The sequence below is a fragment of the Oreochromis aureus genome, linkage group 2 (assembly GCF_013358895.1).
Source record: "Oreochromis aureus strain Israel breed Guangdong linkage group 2, ZZ_aureus, whole genome shotgun sequence".
NCBI lineage: Eukaryota > Metazoa > Chordata > Actinopteri > Cichliformes > Cichlidae > Oreochromis > Oreochromis aureus.
In genome coordinates, this window is record NC_052943.1 from 16253611 (window position 1) to 16266998 (window position 13388).

The 13388-nt window shown below is 43.4% G+C and overlaps 1 protein-coding gene and 1 long non-coding RNA gene across 8 annotated transcripts in view; one reads left to right on the forward strand and one right to left on the reverse strand.

Moving 5' to 3' along the window:
- dlg3 (discs, large homolog 3 (Drosophila)) overlaps positions 1–13388 on the reverse strand; it is a 101681-nt gene that overhangs the window by 10422 nt on the left and 77871 nt on the right. For all 7 annotated transcript variants that reach the window (XM_039619638.1, XM_031744231.2, XM_039619635.1 and 4 more), the window contains 2 exons: positions 6910–7066; positions 6231–6333 (listed from right to left, as the gene is read on the reverse strand). In XM_039619638.1, coding sequence (XP_039475572.1) covers positions 6231–6333; positions 6910–7066 — 260 coding nt within the window. The remainder of the gene's footprint in view (positions 1–6230; positions 6334–6909; positions 7067–13388) is intronic.
- Positions 4453–7448, forward strand: LOC120442679. Its single transcript, XR_005614856.1, has 2 exons — positions 4453–4918; positions 6937–7448. It is a non-coding gene; the product is annotated as an uncharacterized LOC120442679 (long non-coding RNA).

Below are 13388 nucleotides of genomic sequence, written 5' to 3' on the forward strand. Positions count from 1 at the left end.
AGTATAAAGACAGCACTGTGAACAAGCAATTTAGTCACTTAAATGTATCCTCTACTCCACTGTTTCATGTCGCACAGCTTGCATATCCTCATAAATGTAGCTGTACACAAATGAATCAAATTATTACTGGCATGTGATGAGATGGAATATTGCTGTAACGATGACACATCTATGCCCTGATATTAATTAACCTATGAAAGAACCAGCGGAAAAGAATCTCATCCAAATTTATTCCGCATATCGAGTTGACTGGCATGCCCGTAGGGGTACCTCACAGCTTAATCATCAATAGCTGGCAACACTTCCTGTAATTTGAACAACAAGAGATCAAAGTCCATATTCTGTCAAACAAGCCTAGAAGCAGCCTTGAAAAACAAACACCTACGCCTACAAAGATGATTTAGTTAGTCCAAGCTCGCGGAAAAAATTCTGAGCAGGTGCAAAAACAAGCTTCAGGTTGCTGATCTATAACCCCCTGCCGAAACCAAAAGGATTTTCAAAGCAAACATGGATCCGGCCCAGGCCCGGTGACAGCGCTCCACCCTGATCTCTGCTCAAAGGGTTAACGATACAACAGAGTGACGCTGCAAGGTGAGGTAACCAGACACCGCCTGACTGCCTGTAACCAACAGCAACAGTGTAGCACTCCTAGAACAGGGACAGCGCACACGGAAACAGCCATTCAGACTAGTCCACTTGGCTTTCAGGCACAGGAGAGAGGAGAGAAAAGCAGCACAAGAAGCTGCAGCTTGGGGAAGGAGGGGCTGAGGGAGAAGACAAAGAGTTGCTAAATACAGAGAGACCTGCTTTACAATGCCAGCAACCTGAGAACTGTACCAGCAACCCAGGGCAAGTGCACATTTGACAAAGCTAAATGATTAGCTTGATCAAAATCCTAATAGCCAAATGATTCATTTAAGTTCAGTGAGCACCGAAGAGAAGCAGAACTACAATCAGTTTTAAGCCTCTGGAGGAAGATGGGGGAACTATAAGATAACTACAAATTGCTGCCACACCTTCTTGATGATGGTGACACCAGAATACATGAATTCTGCAGTAAATCTGTGTACACCACAACACAGTAACTAACAAGGAAAAGAAAAACACTAGCTTTAATCAACTTGTGTAAAATAAACTCATTTCCGGCAATTTTGGAGTCAGGTCATATAAAACAATAAGGGAAGCTTAACCCGGTACACATTTGAAAGAGAACCTGTTAGCTCCTATTTTAACCTCTAGCATAATGATTCACGAGCCTTTAGATTGGCTGCCCCTCGCTAGCAGAAGGTCTAAACAGACAGTGGGCGGGGCCTCTGTGCTCATAGCCGGAGCTGTAGGCATGAGACCATCATAACAGGTATATCTGCTTTCCATGGAACCAAGAGTTTCGATGTGTTGGTCTTGACTCGTGTTTGTTAAGAGCACTGACCATTAATATCAGCATACCTTTTATATGTAAAATACGGAAAAGCATTATAGCTCCCCCTTTAAAACAAAACAAAAAAGAGCAGGCTGTGATGGTGCTGAATGAGGGTCACAAACCTTCCACAACATCACCACAGGAGAACACTACCACTGTACTGAAACCTCAGCCCTGTATTGATCGTTAGTCCTGCCTGAAATATCGAGCACGTGGAGGTAGAGTAACGCAAACCAATCTTTCATCAGCGTGCCTTGACAGTCCGGAAATCAGATGAAAATCTAATACAAATGAGAACAAGCTCAAATCTCCCATAACAACAGCATTTAAACATCTGATCACTCACAAGTAGGGATGCAAATCAAAGCAATTTATAACTGTGTGCTAGCCATGTTAACAATCAGCCCAAGAGACAGTCTACCCACATGTTTTAGGGGGGAGGGGGGTTAAAATATTAGCTTGATGTCATCGTGTCAAGGTAATTTGGGCAGTAGAAATCAACCCGGTATTTGACTAAGGCATTAAATAAACACCTGTAAACTGTAAAAGCAACTGAGTCACAAGCTAAAAAAATGATAATGTCATCACTCAAAATAGCTTCTCCTGCTGTTTCCCGGACACGTGCTATTTAACAAATGACCGACAAAGCATAAAAGAAAAAACAAGAGCTCTTTCATTTCCACTGGCTACATCATACATTACCAAAGAAACAGTCTGAGGCTTCTCTAACAGGAAATACTTTCAGAAAAACAGAAACAAGCCACAATTATCTGATAAGACTCTTCATTTAAGAACAGCTATATCTGTCCGGTTAAGAACAAGTCAGGTTATCGATTGAGACATTCAAGACCAGCCCAGCTCTTACAGGGGATCAATCCAACATAAATCATTCAGTGACATCTCTGCTCACAAGCCCATCTTCAGCCCAAAATTATACATGTTAAATCCTGGTTTCTTAAAGCGATTAATACTCATGAGGTAGCCTGTATTTTTAGGAGTGACCCACAGGAAAAAAAAAAAAAGAAAAAAAAAAAGAGACAGCTAATAGAAACTGGGACTATTCTGCACCTCTCACTCCCACTGCGTGTCCTCATTAGTCGAACAGCTTTTTTATTTTGGGGGACGGTCGCTTCGCTTTTGATCCAGTTATGCAACACAGCAGGCATGTACTTGTAATGTGAGTGTGCGTTATGTTGACAGGAATAGTCGAGCCAGTGAACGCGCACACCCCCTTCCCCGATATTACAGCGTGGAAGGTACATGTAGACCCTGCCTAAAATATTTCTACAAAAGCCCATAATGCACACTTGTGAGTTTAATGAGGGTGCTCGGAGGGTAACATTTCCTTCACGGCCCTCCTCCCACTCCTTAAATGCAAAGATTCTGGAGTAATTACACTCATTGATGTCGGGGCAGGGCAGCAGTGTGTGGATATACACCCTTCACTTCCATCGCTTAATGTGAGTTAAAGGCCTGGCAATGCTCCAGAAAGCCACTGAGAGTTGGGGGCCCTCCCACCGCAGCTTCTGTGCCCCATTGTGGCTTCTTGTAGTTTCAGTGTTGGCCTTCGATCACAGGCCCATGGATGCTCAGGCCCCAGCACCACAGAGTATACTCCAGGCATTTTGCCTGGCACAAACTAGCTCTCACTCTCTCCACTTCCCCCCCAGATTGACTGTCCTTGTACTGCTCACTGGGGGTTCCTCCTGCTCCAAACTTAAATGAACATCATGTCTCACACACACACCCCTTTAGGATGCCAGCAGAATTACTGGCCACAGATCTCAGGTCACCAGAGGGGATGCAGGAAGTCAATCATTTGCCAGCACTCGACTCGTTCGTTTAGAGTAGTTTAAAACTGTATACAAACAGATAATTGTCTATCACTGAGTCACAAAGGGGGCACAGGACTGAAAGCATTGGTATGAAAAACAAAGCTTCTTCTCTTCTAACCACATCATTATTCAAGAACCTGCCTGAATGACCCAACATGCGAGACAACATAAACTCACAGGGAAGAAACCCAACACCGCACTTTTATCAGTTTTTGATCTCAGTCTAAGCCTTTCATAGACTTTAACCCCAATCTAACTCACAGATCCCACTCCGCCTCGGTTTCAGTGACCTTGGAGAGTTATTGGACAGTTCAGGCTGATGTTTTACTGAAAGACAACGAAATATGGAGCGAGCATGCTACGACTTATGCCCCGTCACATTCCTGTCATAGTCCAACCTGAAAACTCAGCCTAGACATAACGCTCGCAATATCCTCTCCATTGTTGCTGCAGTATTAAGTGCAGCGTGTTCAAGTACACCTACAGAGAATGACTGGAGCACTAAGAAATACAGCCACAATTCACAGCCAAGCTTTAATTCAGCATTAAAAGAAGGAGTGGTGCCATTTTGTTGAATCGACTGCTAATGTTGGAAATAAGGGCAACACGTGAATTCTGCTTTTGTCAGCTTGGAAAATGGATCTGTGGTCAGAAAGCCATAATGCGCAGGTGAAGTCGCAAAACTGACACACACACACCTGTTTGACCACACCTCTGTGCCCCCGCCTATAGGTTTAGGTTACATAAGAACACTAAAGTAAATGCTCAATGAAATCTCTCTTTGGGGTATTAATTACAACCTAAAGCGACTTCACCTGCCTCCAAGTAGGTTTTACATGGAGTAAAAAGTGATGAAAAGTCGTGAATGGAGTCCAGGTAATGGCAGCAGTTTACCGTAGACATACTTGTGTTAACCACAGTATGGGTGAGGCGATCACATGTTTGCCACTGTAACGAATTCATCTTAAGACTGATGTTAAAGAGAGCAGGTATAATATCGCACCAAGGCTTCCTCGTGGCTTATGAATGAAGTGCTCACACTTTACTTTGTCCTACAGGAGTCAAAGTACAGGCGAAGAGCAGCAAACTACGGGCTGTACTGGCAACCAACACAAACATGTTCTACAGTGTAACTCACTCTTTGTTCGCGTTTCACCCCCGTCGGTGTTTGCCGACACCTTCGACCTTCGTCTCACCTTCGTTGGAGAAAACTCTGGGTATTATCTCGCTGTGGCTGCCGGTAGTTTCTTCATCCAGCCATTAGGGAGTTCATGCGGCTTCTGCTCTTCTGCTGTTGTATCCGAGCCCATCCCCCATCATCGCCCGTACTGGCTGGTAGACATAAAAGTTTGCCGCTTTCCACCTCTTCACTTCGGGTGCGTTAAAGGTTTCCCCCCCTCTGGGATCGAAATGGAAGCGGAGCTAGCAACTTTCCGCTTAGTCGCCTCTTTCCATCGCTGTGCGGGTCTGTGTGTACAGACAGCCCAGAGTTTGAACAGGGAAGGACAACAGCGGTTTCGTTTGCCCGCCTTGCAGTTGGCTCAACACTTCGGGCTGCTGCCACAAGAGCCGCCCCCGACCGAATACTCGCTGAAAGCCGGCCTATCCGCTGCGCTGTCCTCGTTTGCAGCCCGATCTGAGTGCGCATGGGCCGCGGTACCAGGTAAACCCGATTGCACCATTAAATAGATATTTAATCAACATTGTTATAAAGCTGGGCTTGCGAGAGACATGTAGAAAAAGAACCAAAACACATGAAGCCGAGATATCGTGATTTTCGGTGCCTGCTGTGAGTCTCAAAACAATCGTTCCTACATTTCCCACAATGCAGTCCTCCAGTGCACATAGAAGAGGAGGGGGGGAAGTACAAGGCATGCCTGGACCACAGGAAATCGGAATGTTTGAAAAGAAATGAACATAATGGAAGAAACATTACGGCACATCTTTACGCTGCACCACAACTGAAACATTTTATATTGAATAACTGTTTTGCAAAACAAATGTTTAGACTCCTTACTGCAACACAAGTCACAAAATTAATCCTTAAAATAAAAGTAAAACATCTCATGGTACAAAATAATTATAATTATTCATTCTTTGTGTATCACTTTGATGTTCCTACGGGAGCTGATTATCTATAATAGCACATAACAAAATATGTGAGTACATTTAAATTTTATAATCTGCAAAATAATAATTACCAAAGAGAAAGTAGCAATATTTCCATTCACATTAAAGTGGAGTAAGTGGTTGAATTAACTTCTAAAACTGGTTGTTCTCATACAGTGGAGTTGAACATTATCAGATTACAAATACTCTAGTTTGGGGGCTGGATTAGCTCACTGGATACAGCAAGTGAGTGTTAAGCTGTAAGGCTAATGCAGAGGCCATGCCCTCCACTGGTCTTTCTCCCAGCTTTCCTGTCATCTCTTCACTGTCACACATCAATACAGACTAAAACAAAAGACCCCAACATATATTCAAATCAGTACTTTAGTTCGATTGCATTACTGAGGACCACCAATCATGATATCAAGGGTTTAGGGGAGGAATATTTATACTGGATCTTGCTACAAGGTTGCAACTTTTTTCTAATTGGCTGGTGCTCTCAAACAGAAGGTTTGAACAGCAGGTTGATGGGGTTTCTGTGCTCACAGCGAGAGCTGTTTGCCCGAGATGACCTTATCAAGGATATCCACCCTCTGAACTTTAGAGCGGTCTAAAGTTTGAGCTCTCCGGTCACGATTAAGGATAGAAATACTTGCACTTATGCTGCCTTAATTTCATTTTATTTTTTAATTAGTTATTTCACATAAATAAGCACATTGCATTTGACTTAATATAAACTCAGAGGCATCACCAATTTCACAGGAATAGGAGCAAGATAACCTGAATGACTTATTTGATTTCAGAGTGTAAGCCCCATCTTGGTACAATGACATATTCACACATTACATGAGATTTTAGGGTCTTACCTTCAGGCCTGTATTGAGCAATGATGGTAACGGTCTGCCCAGCTCTCTTCAGTGCTGCAGCTGCCTGCTCATGTGTGGCATTCCTTAGATTCACACCATTCACCTGTTTAAAAAATAAATAAATACAACTTTAAAAAGCAAAAAGGGGACATTTGGTAAGAAAACTGGTTAGATTTTTAAGATGGCTGGAATCATGTGATCCTTGAGACCTGTACAGAAAAACAAATGTAGCAAAGAACAAAGTCTATGCTCAAAATAGATGGTTTCAAGACTTACTAATAATAAACTGAATTACTCAATAAAATTAGTAAACAAGTATGAAAATGTACAATGTTTTTAACGATGTCAGCTGATGAGTCATCAGTTATCTTTTTTGACTGACTCATTTTTTCCATACATGATGCAATATGCTGCCAGATTAAAAGCAAGCTGAAAATAAACCAGTCAAACACAGACTTCAGGGCAGAGGGCAGCTAAGCTCCCTAAGAGTCCATTTGGATTTAATGTCTTGCTCAAGGACATTTGTGGGGCAGATATTTGCTGGCTTTCTAACCACAGTCCCTCCTTAATGTTATCATCATTATTCTGACAGCAGGAGTTGGCTGAAAACCTCTCTGCCTCAGACTTGTTTTAGTTGTTGATGTGGGTAAACAGAAAGCTTGAAGCTAAAAATACTAACTGAGAGAATCCTGTCGCCCCTCCTCAGCTCCCCGCTCAGGTCAGCCGGGCCTCCAGCCAGGATGAAGGAGACGAAGATCCCTTCTCCATCCTCCCCGCCAACGATGTTGAAGCCCAGACCAGTAGAGCCCTTGTGCAGCACCACCTTCCTTGGCTCCCTGTCAAATAGAGTGGCGGTGTCAGGGTGAAGGGCGGGACAAAGACTGTATAAAAAGAGGCTAAATTTAAAAGAGACGTGGCCAAAACTGAAATAGAATTAGCATCAACAGAGAGTACAGAGACTAGTTTGTTATGTGAATGATCCCAAAATGTCAAGTGTGTCCAGTTTAGGCAGCTACATGCAGCAGGCCTGCAGATGGTTTATTGTAGGCTCACTCTGTTTATATACTTGAATCTGAGAACTTTAAATAGAACATTTAAACGATTTATGTTCAGGACACCACTCGCTGGTAGAAAACGATGATTAACCATATAATAACCATGCATAAAAACCATGCACAACACTGTTAACTCATTACAATAAAACAAGCAGCAACATGATTGGGTCCAAATGCCTGTCATCTATTGGCTACATCTTATGGAAATGTACACACGTGTCAACACTTAAACACCCACTCGTATCAATGTACAATGAGCCGCCTCCTGCTCGACAGACCTGCTGAAGCTCTGCTTTAGCTTTACCCACTATGACTCATCCTCCAGGAGGCTATTCAGACCGCCTCAGTTTTAAGATGCTAGGGAGGCCAAACCGCCGCTACGGTCCAGGCAAAAGCCCTCTGAGAACACACTTCACACAAATGCAAACACACCCGCGCACACTCTAGGAAGCCCAACAGTCGACTCTCTCTCACTCTTTCACACACACATGCTGTGCACGCACACTCACGCAGATTTTCTATACAGATGAACACATAAACACACATGCATGCACACAAAATGCAGTTTCCTTTCTCAACAGACACACTGCATGGTTCCCATTAGTGGTTTTCTCTCGCAGTACTCAGCCTGCGGTCGACAGGAACAATTCCTGCTCCATCCCTAATGGCTGCGCTCAAAGTTGCTGCTAAGACCATTTTCCCATTGATGGCAGCCGAGGCAGCATTCCAGACTTTCAGAATCATACCCATGAGCAACTGGAAAAATGCTGGAAACTCTTGAATAGTAACATAGTGCTTAAAGAAAGACTAATATGCATTTTAAATGACGTGACCTTTGCAGAGATGCTAAGAGCATCACACAAGATAGATCAATATCCATATAGTAGACTCCTTACAAGTAATGTGCGTACAAAAAAAGATTCTGGGAAAGAGAACATATGACTGTGCTGATGAGACTCATAACATTGCTACATTATGCTCCTAGTTTTATCCACAGCCTTTTAGAATTAGCTAAGTGATAATTGCCTTTGAATATGCTAAAACAACTCACTCGCCTTCACACAAGTCAAGCTTAAAATAACCTCACTTTCCATCTAAAGCCTTTCATCCCAGCTTGACAAGGCACACAGATCTCCATGGTTACCTGAGGATCCAGAACCGGTGCTTACTTCTGAAAGAGCATTTCCTAACTGTGCGTTCAGGCAAGCTCCTCACCAGCGACATGGAAGAAGAGATGTTGACCGTGAACATGTTCGCTATGCCACATTGCTCAGCTCAGCGCAGCATTACTCCCCGACCCCTCTTCCTGTCTGGCCTTCCGCCGTGAAGTGGAATACAGAATTAGAAACTCCTGGGATCTGGGCCTTGTGTTCCCTATCTCATTCTTGTGTGATGTGATGGGAAACAGCTCCTCTTCGGGCTGTGACAGTTGCTCGCTCCCTATCACTAGTAAGGCAACACATTTAACCCTAACAGTCCCAAGCAAACAAAAAAACCTCTTCCATTCTACAGGAAGAAGCAAAAAAAACCAAAACAAAACACTGTCTTGCACCTGGAATAATTTGGATGGACTAGAGATTGTCCATGTTTGATCCTCTTTCAAACAATCCCCTCGTTTCTGATGAGATGCTACTGAAGGTTCGGCCCCCCTCCAGTCCAGCACACCAGCATTCCTGTCTGTCAGCCTGGCCCTCTGGACACTAGGCAGATATATTCCCAGAAGCTCCTTGCTAATTTGTCAGAGTAAACAAAAGAGGAGCTCATGGACTGACTTTCATGACTTTTAGGCCTTTGATTTGACGCCCTCATAGTCTCTGTCCAGACAGTAAAGTCCCGTGGAAGACTTTTGACAGGTGCTTTTCTTAACAGTTGCTCCTGCTGTCCTCCAAGGAGGTATGTGTGTGTGTGTGTGCGTGTGTTGCTTGTCCATAGGATGTGAAGTGCTTGGTCAGTTACATGGAAAATGGGAGTGAATTCCTACAGTTTAAAAATGCAGGGATCAAGTCCTCCCTTTCTATCACAAGACCTGCCCCCCCCCCCCCCGGCTCCCTCCCGGCTCCCTCCCACCCCTCCGCCTTTTTCATCCACGCCAGGAATGTAAACAGGTATTGAGCGGCAAAAAACCCTCTTCTCTCTGCCCAGCGGTTTCTTTAATTCAGAAACCACCCTCCCCTCCCACCGCTATATTATCCCTCTGTGCTTCACTTTTCTGTCTGAGGCGGTTGCAGTGCAGTCCTAAAGCTCTGAATGGATATCTGGGCTGCAGGGTTCAGCAGGTCATGCTGCCCTGAACTCAGCCAAGTAATTGGCTCTGCTTGGCTGATTAATGGTGGACACTGCAGATGGATGCCATTTTCTCCACAGACAGACACTACCTATTGCAGCACTTTCTCTCTCCCCATCTCCAAAACAGATTACATCAGCGTGTGTTCACAGGGACGCACCATCTTCCCTCTTCTTTTTCACTGTCTAAATTTTACCCATAGATTTTTCAGTGTCCACCCCCTTCTTCTTCGGGGTCTGCTCTTTTCTTTTAATTTGACAGGAAAATATTTATTCATTGCTAAGGTGATAGACTGTTTATTCTCCGTGCCTCTCACCGTGACTAAGAATAAAATCTGAGTAATAAATGAATAACACCTAAGTTGGGAACTCAGCTGAATCTGCTGCGGTTCTTTTAATTCTAAACCCCTCATTTAACTCGCAAACCAAAGGTCATTGTGTTATCCAGATTCTTGAAAAAAACAGTCAAAGGTTGTGTTTCCATGTATGCAAGAGACACATAATGTTACTGATTAGCTCAGCTGCTTCGACAGTACTAAGGCTTCTGTATTTACACAGGCTGTGACTAAACAAAGAGGCCGAAGCAGGAGGCATTGTTGCATACAGTATGAGGAAAACATGCAAAGTAAAAGTGAGATTGCATTTCAAAATCATGCCATAAAGTTTTTGTTTTCTTATTAACTTCACACAGAAGTCCTTAAGCTGAAAAACTAAATCAAAATATTTGGTGGGACTATAGCACCAATTCTCCTAGGTACACTTGCACATACTTTTTCAATGTTCTTTCAGCAACTTTGAAAACTTTCTTGCAGTTTTGTGTATTTAGACTGTCGTAGTGCCTTCTGTCTCTTCGTGTGATCCCAGACTGACTCAATGATGTTGAGAACAGGGCTTTGTCGGGGCCACGCCATCTGTTACAGGACTCCTTGTTCTTCTTGTTGCTGAAGATGCTTTTTTTCCCCTTCTCTTATTAATATTACTCTCACTTTATGTTTGGGGTCTTTATCAAGATGCAGGATAAATTTAGTGTTGATCAAATGCCTCTAAACATGTAAAATGCTTAAAATGTTTGCACAGTAATTTGCATCTGCAGTAAAGCCCGACAGGGCTAGTAGAGGATTGTTGCTTGTTTAGTCATCTTGTGCCCTGTCACGACTACATGCAGATGTATGTTTACACCAAACATGCATACTAAACACGGAGGTTTTATCTTTTCTTGAGTCCAATGTGGACAGAAACAAGGATTTAAAGGACCATCTGATTACACCATATAATATAACATATCTCCAGAAAGGGGGGTAATATCAGATGGGGAAGGGGGTGTCGGGGACGTGTCTGCGATGACACCACTGAGGGGGATGTGCAGATGGGCAGAGGGCCGATATAAGCTCTGACTCATTCCTCACAACAAGTCTGCTCTACTTCTGTGGAAGCCTGTGCCTACTATAGCATGCATCTAAAATAACCCTTCGTGTTTGGAGCCAATGAGGAAGCTTTTAGGATTGGAAAGAGGTGCGATATGCACAGGTATGGCATGTGTCACTGTCATAATTGCATGCTGCACTTTAACCTCCTAAGACCCGAACTCTTCCATAGCATGCATTTTTAATTTCTCTTTGATATTTGGGCATATTGGGGCCCGACGAATGTAAAAACAAAGAATTACCAGATTTTTTTTTTTACCTTATTTTTGTTTTTAAGACAAATACGAGCCACATATGAGGATATTCTTTTAAAATTTTGATAGAACAGTAGCAGTATAATCTCCTCGTAAGTGGATATCAGGCCCATGTAGAGTAAAATTAAGTATTTTGGTCTAAATAACCCAAAATGTGATGTCCACATATGTGGACGGCAGGTCCTAGGAGGTTAAGCATGGCACGCGTGTTCGTGTGTGTCAGCACACTGTGAGCAAACATGTCAGCGTACAGTATGCATGTGTGATTGGTGCTGGCAGTACGGGTGATGAGAGGGGTAAGACCTGAGTGCATGGCCTGGTTTTCCCAGCATGCATATGAATCATGACAGCTGCAGCACTATCTGCTGCTACTGGTCTGCTGCCCTGTACAGGATCAGGCTCTCTGTTTACAATTACATACATAGAGAAGCAGGCAAAATATTTCAACGCTCCTGCCATCCACACTAGCCTTCAGTTCAACCCTTCCTTTCAAGCACCACATTTACACAAGCATTTAGTTAGAGCAGGACTACAGTTACTCTGCTTTTCACTCACTGCAAGGCATATATGTTACACAGTATAGGTAAATTACATAAAAACAATGGTTTACACACAGACATCAGTGCAGTCATCCATGAAGTGATGGAAAATGGACAAAACTGTGGCTCTAGAAACAAATAAAAAGAAAAAAATTTAATTAAATCAAACACCAGGAGGCCTTTTGCACATTTGTTAATGCCAAACAGAAAAACAAAACAAATGCAAGCCATAAATAATATGTATATTATGTCTTCAGCATTAAGCACTAGCCAAAGTAGCTTTGGCTGGAGATATAGGCTTAGTTTTATCAATGCCTCCTGACAGATGGAATTGAGCAGCTTGTGGGAGCGTGAAGCCCTTTCGGCTGCACTCCTGCGGTGATGTGTTTGTGAAGAGCAGGTACGACTCCATTTTAAACTGCGGTGAACAAAGCACTCCTGTTTGAGATTCGCACATATGAGCAAATTAGCAGGAAATCAAATATTGACCGAATGGGAGTAGGCCGTTTAAAATATGAAAAGCACAAAAAAAGCGGCAACGAAAAAAAGAAGAAAAAAAACGAAACAAAGGGCAATAACTAATGAGATTTTCTTTTCACTTCTTCTCTACTCAGTGTTCTGTTGATACTTGTTTCTTGTGAAGTTGTGAAAGATAAAGTAGTTGTTCCAAATAAACCGAAAAAGCCTCAGCAAAAATTTACATGCAGACAGAAAACTAAAAGAATTCTCAACAAAAATATCGCCTGCCTCGCCCTCCAGCCCTCCTTTCCTCCCTCCTCCCTTGGTTAATCTTAATCTTCTCTACTGCTATTTATGTGCACAGATGTGGCCCAACACACTATTGGTAATCCTGATGGGTTATATGCCCTGGCATTTTTCTAAGTGCCGAGCTACAGAGAGGAGGGTTAGCTAAGCAAGGTATGATGGACTAGGTTAGTACCTGCCAGAGAAGGGGAGTGGACCTTGGCACAAGGGAGCAGGGGAAGGACAGAAGCCTCTGTAGAGGGCCTGGGGCACCTTGCTGTCCCCAGGTTTGTGGATGACACTGTAAATAGGTTCAGCCCTGCTGTGGGGTACAGGAATCACAGTGAACGGGACAAGTGTAGGACACAAATAAAGCACACATACCAACAAAGATGCGACAAAATGCACATACAAGTCATGTAGACAGCTTGTACAAGGACATTACAAGGCGACGTAACACTCGGCCAGTAAGACAGCACACATAGACACCCGCATGCAATCACGCAGACACACACACACACACACACACACACACACACACACACACACACACACACAGAGGGAATATAGCCTCTTCCCTAGAGCTGTGGGTTAAGCTGACTCAAGGCCTCATGGGACACTCCAATCAACCCTCTATGAATGCTACTTCTGATCCAGTACTTGGATAGGAGGTCAAAGGGTAAAACACGCTCGTAACAAGTATAAGATGTGACAAAAGACTTCTCTCAGCACACAGCTGCCACACACTGTCCAGCTATTATGTAGTATGCACCATCGGGGCCTCGATGAGATGAAAACTGCAAGCTAAGCAGATTCTTTTGTTAATCAGACACTATAAGCTACTGTAAACAGGTGTATC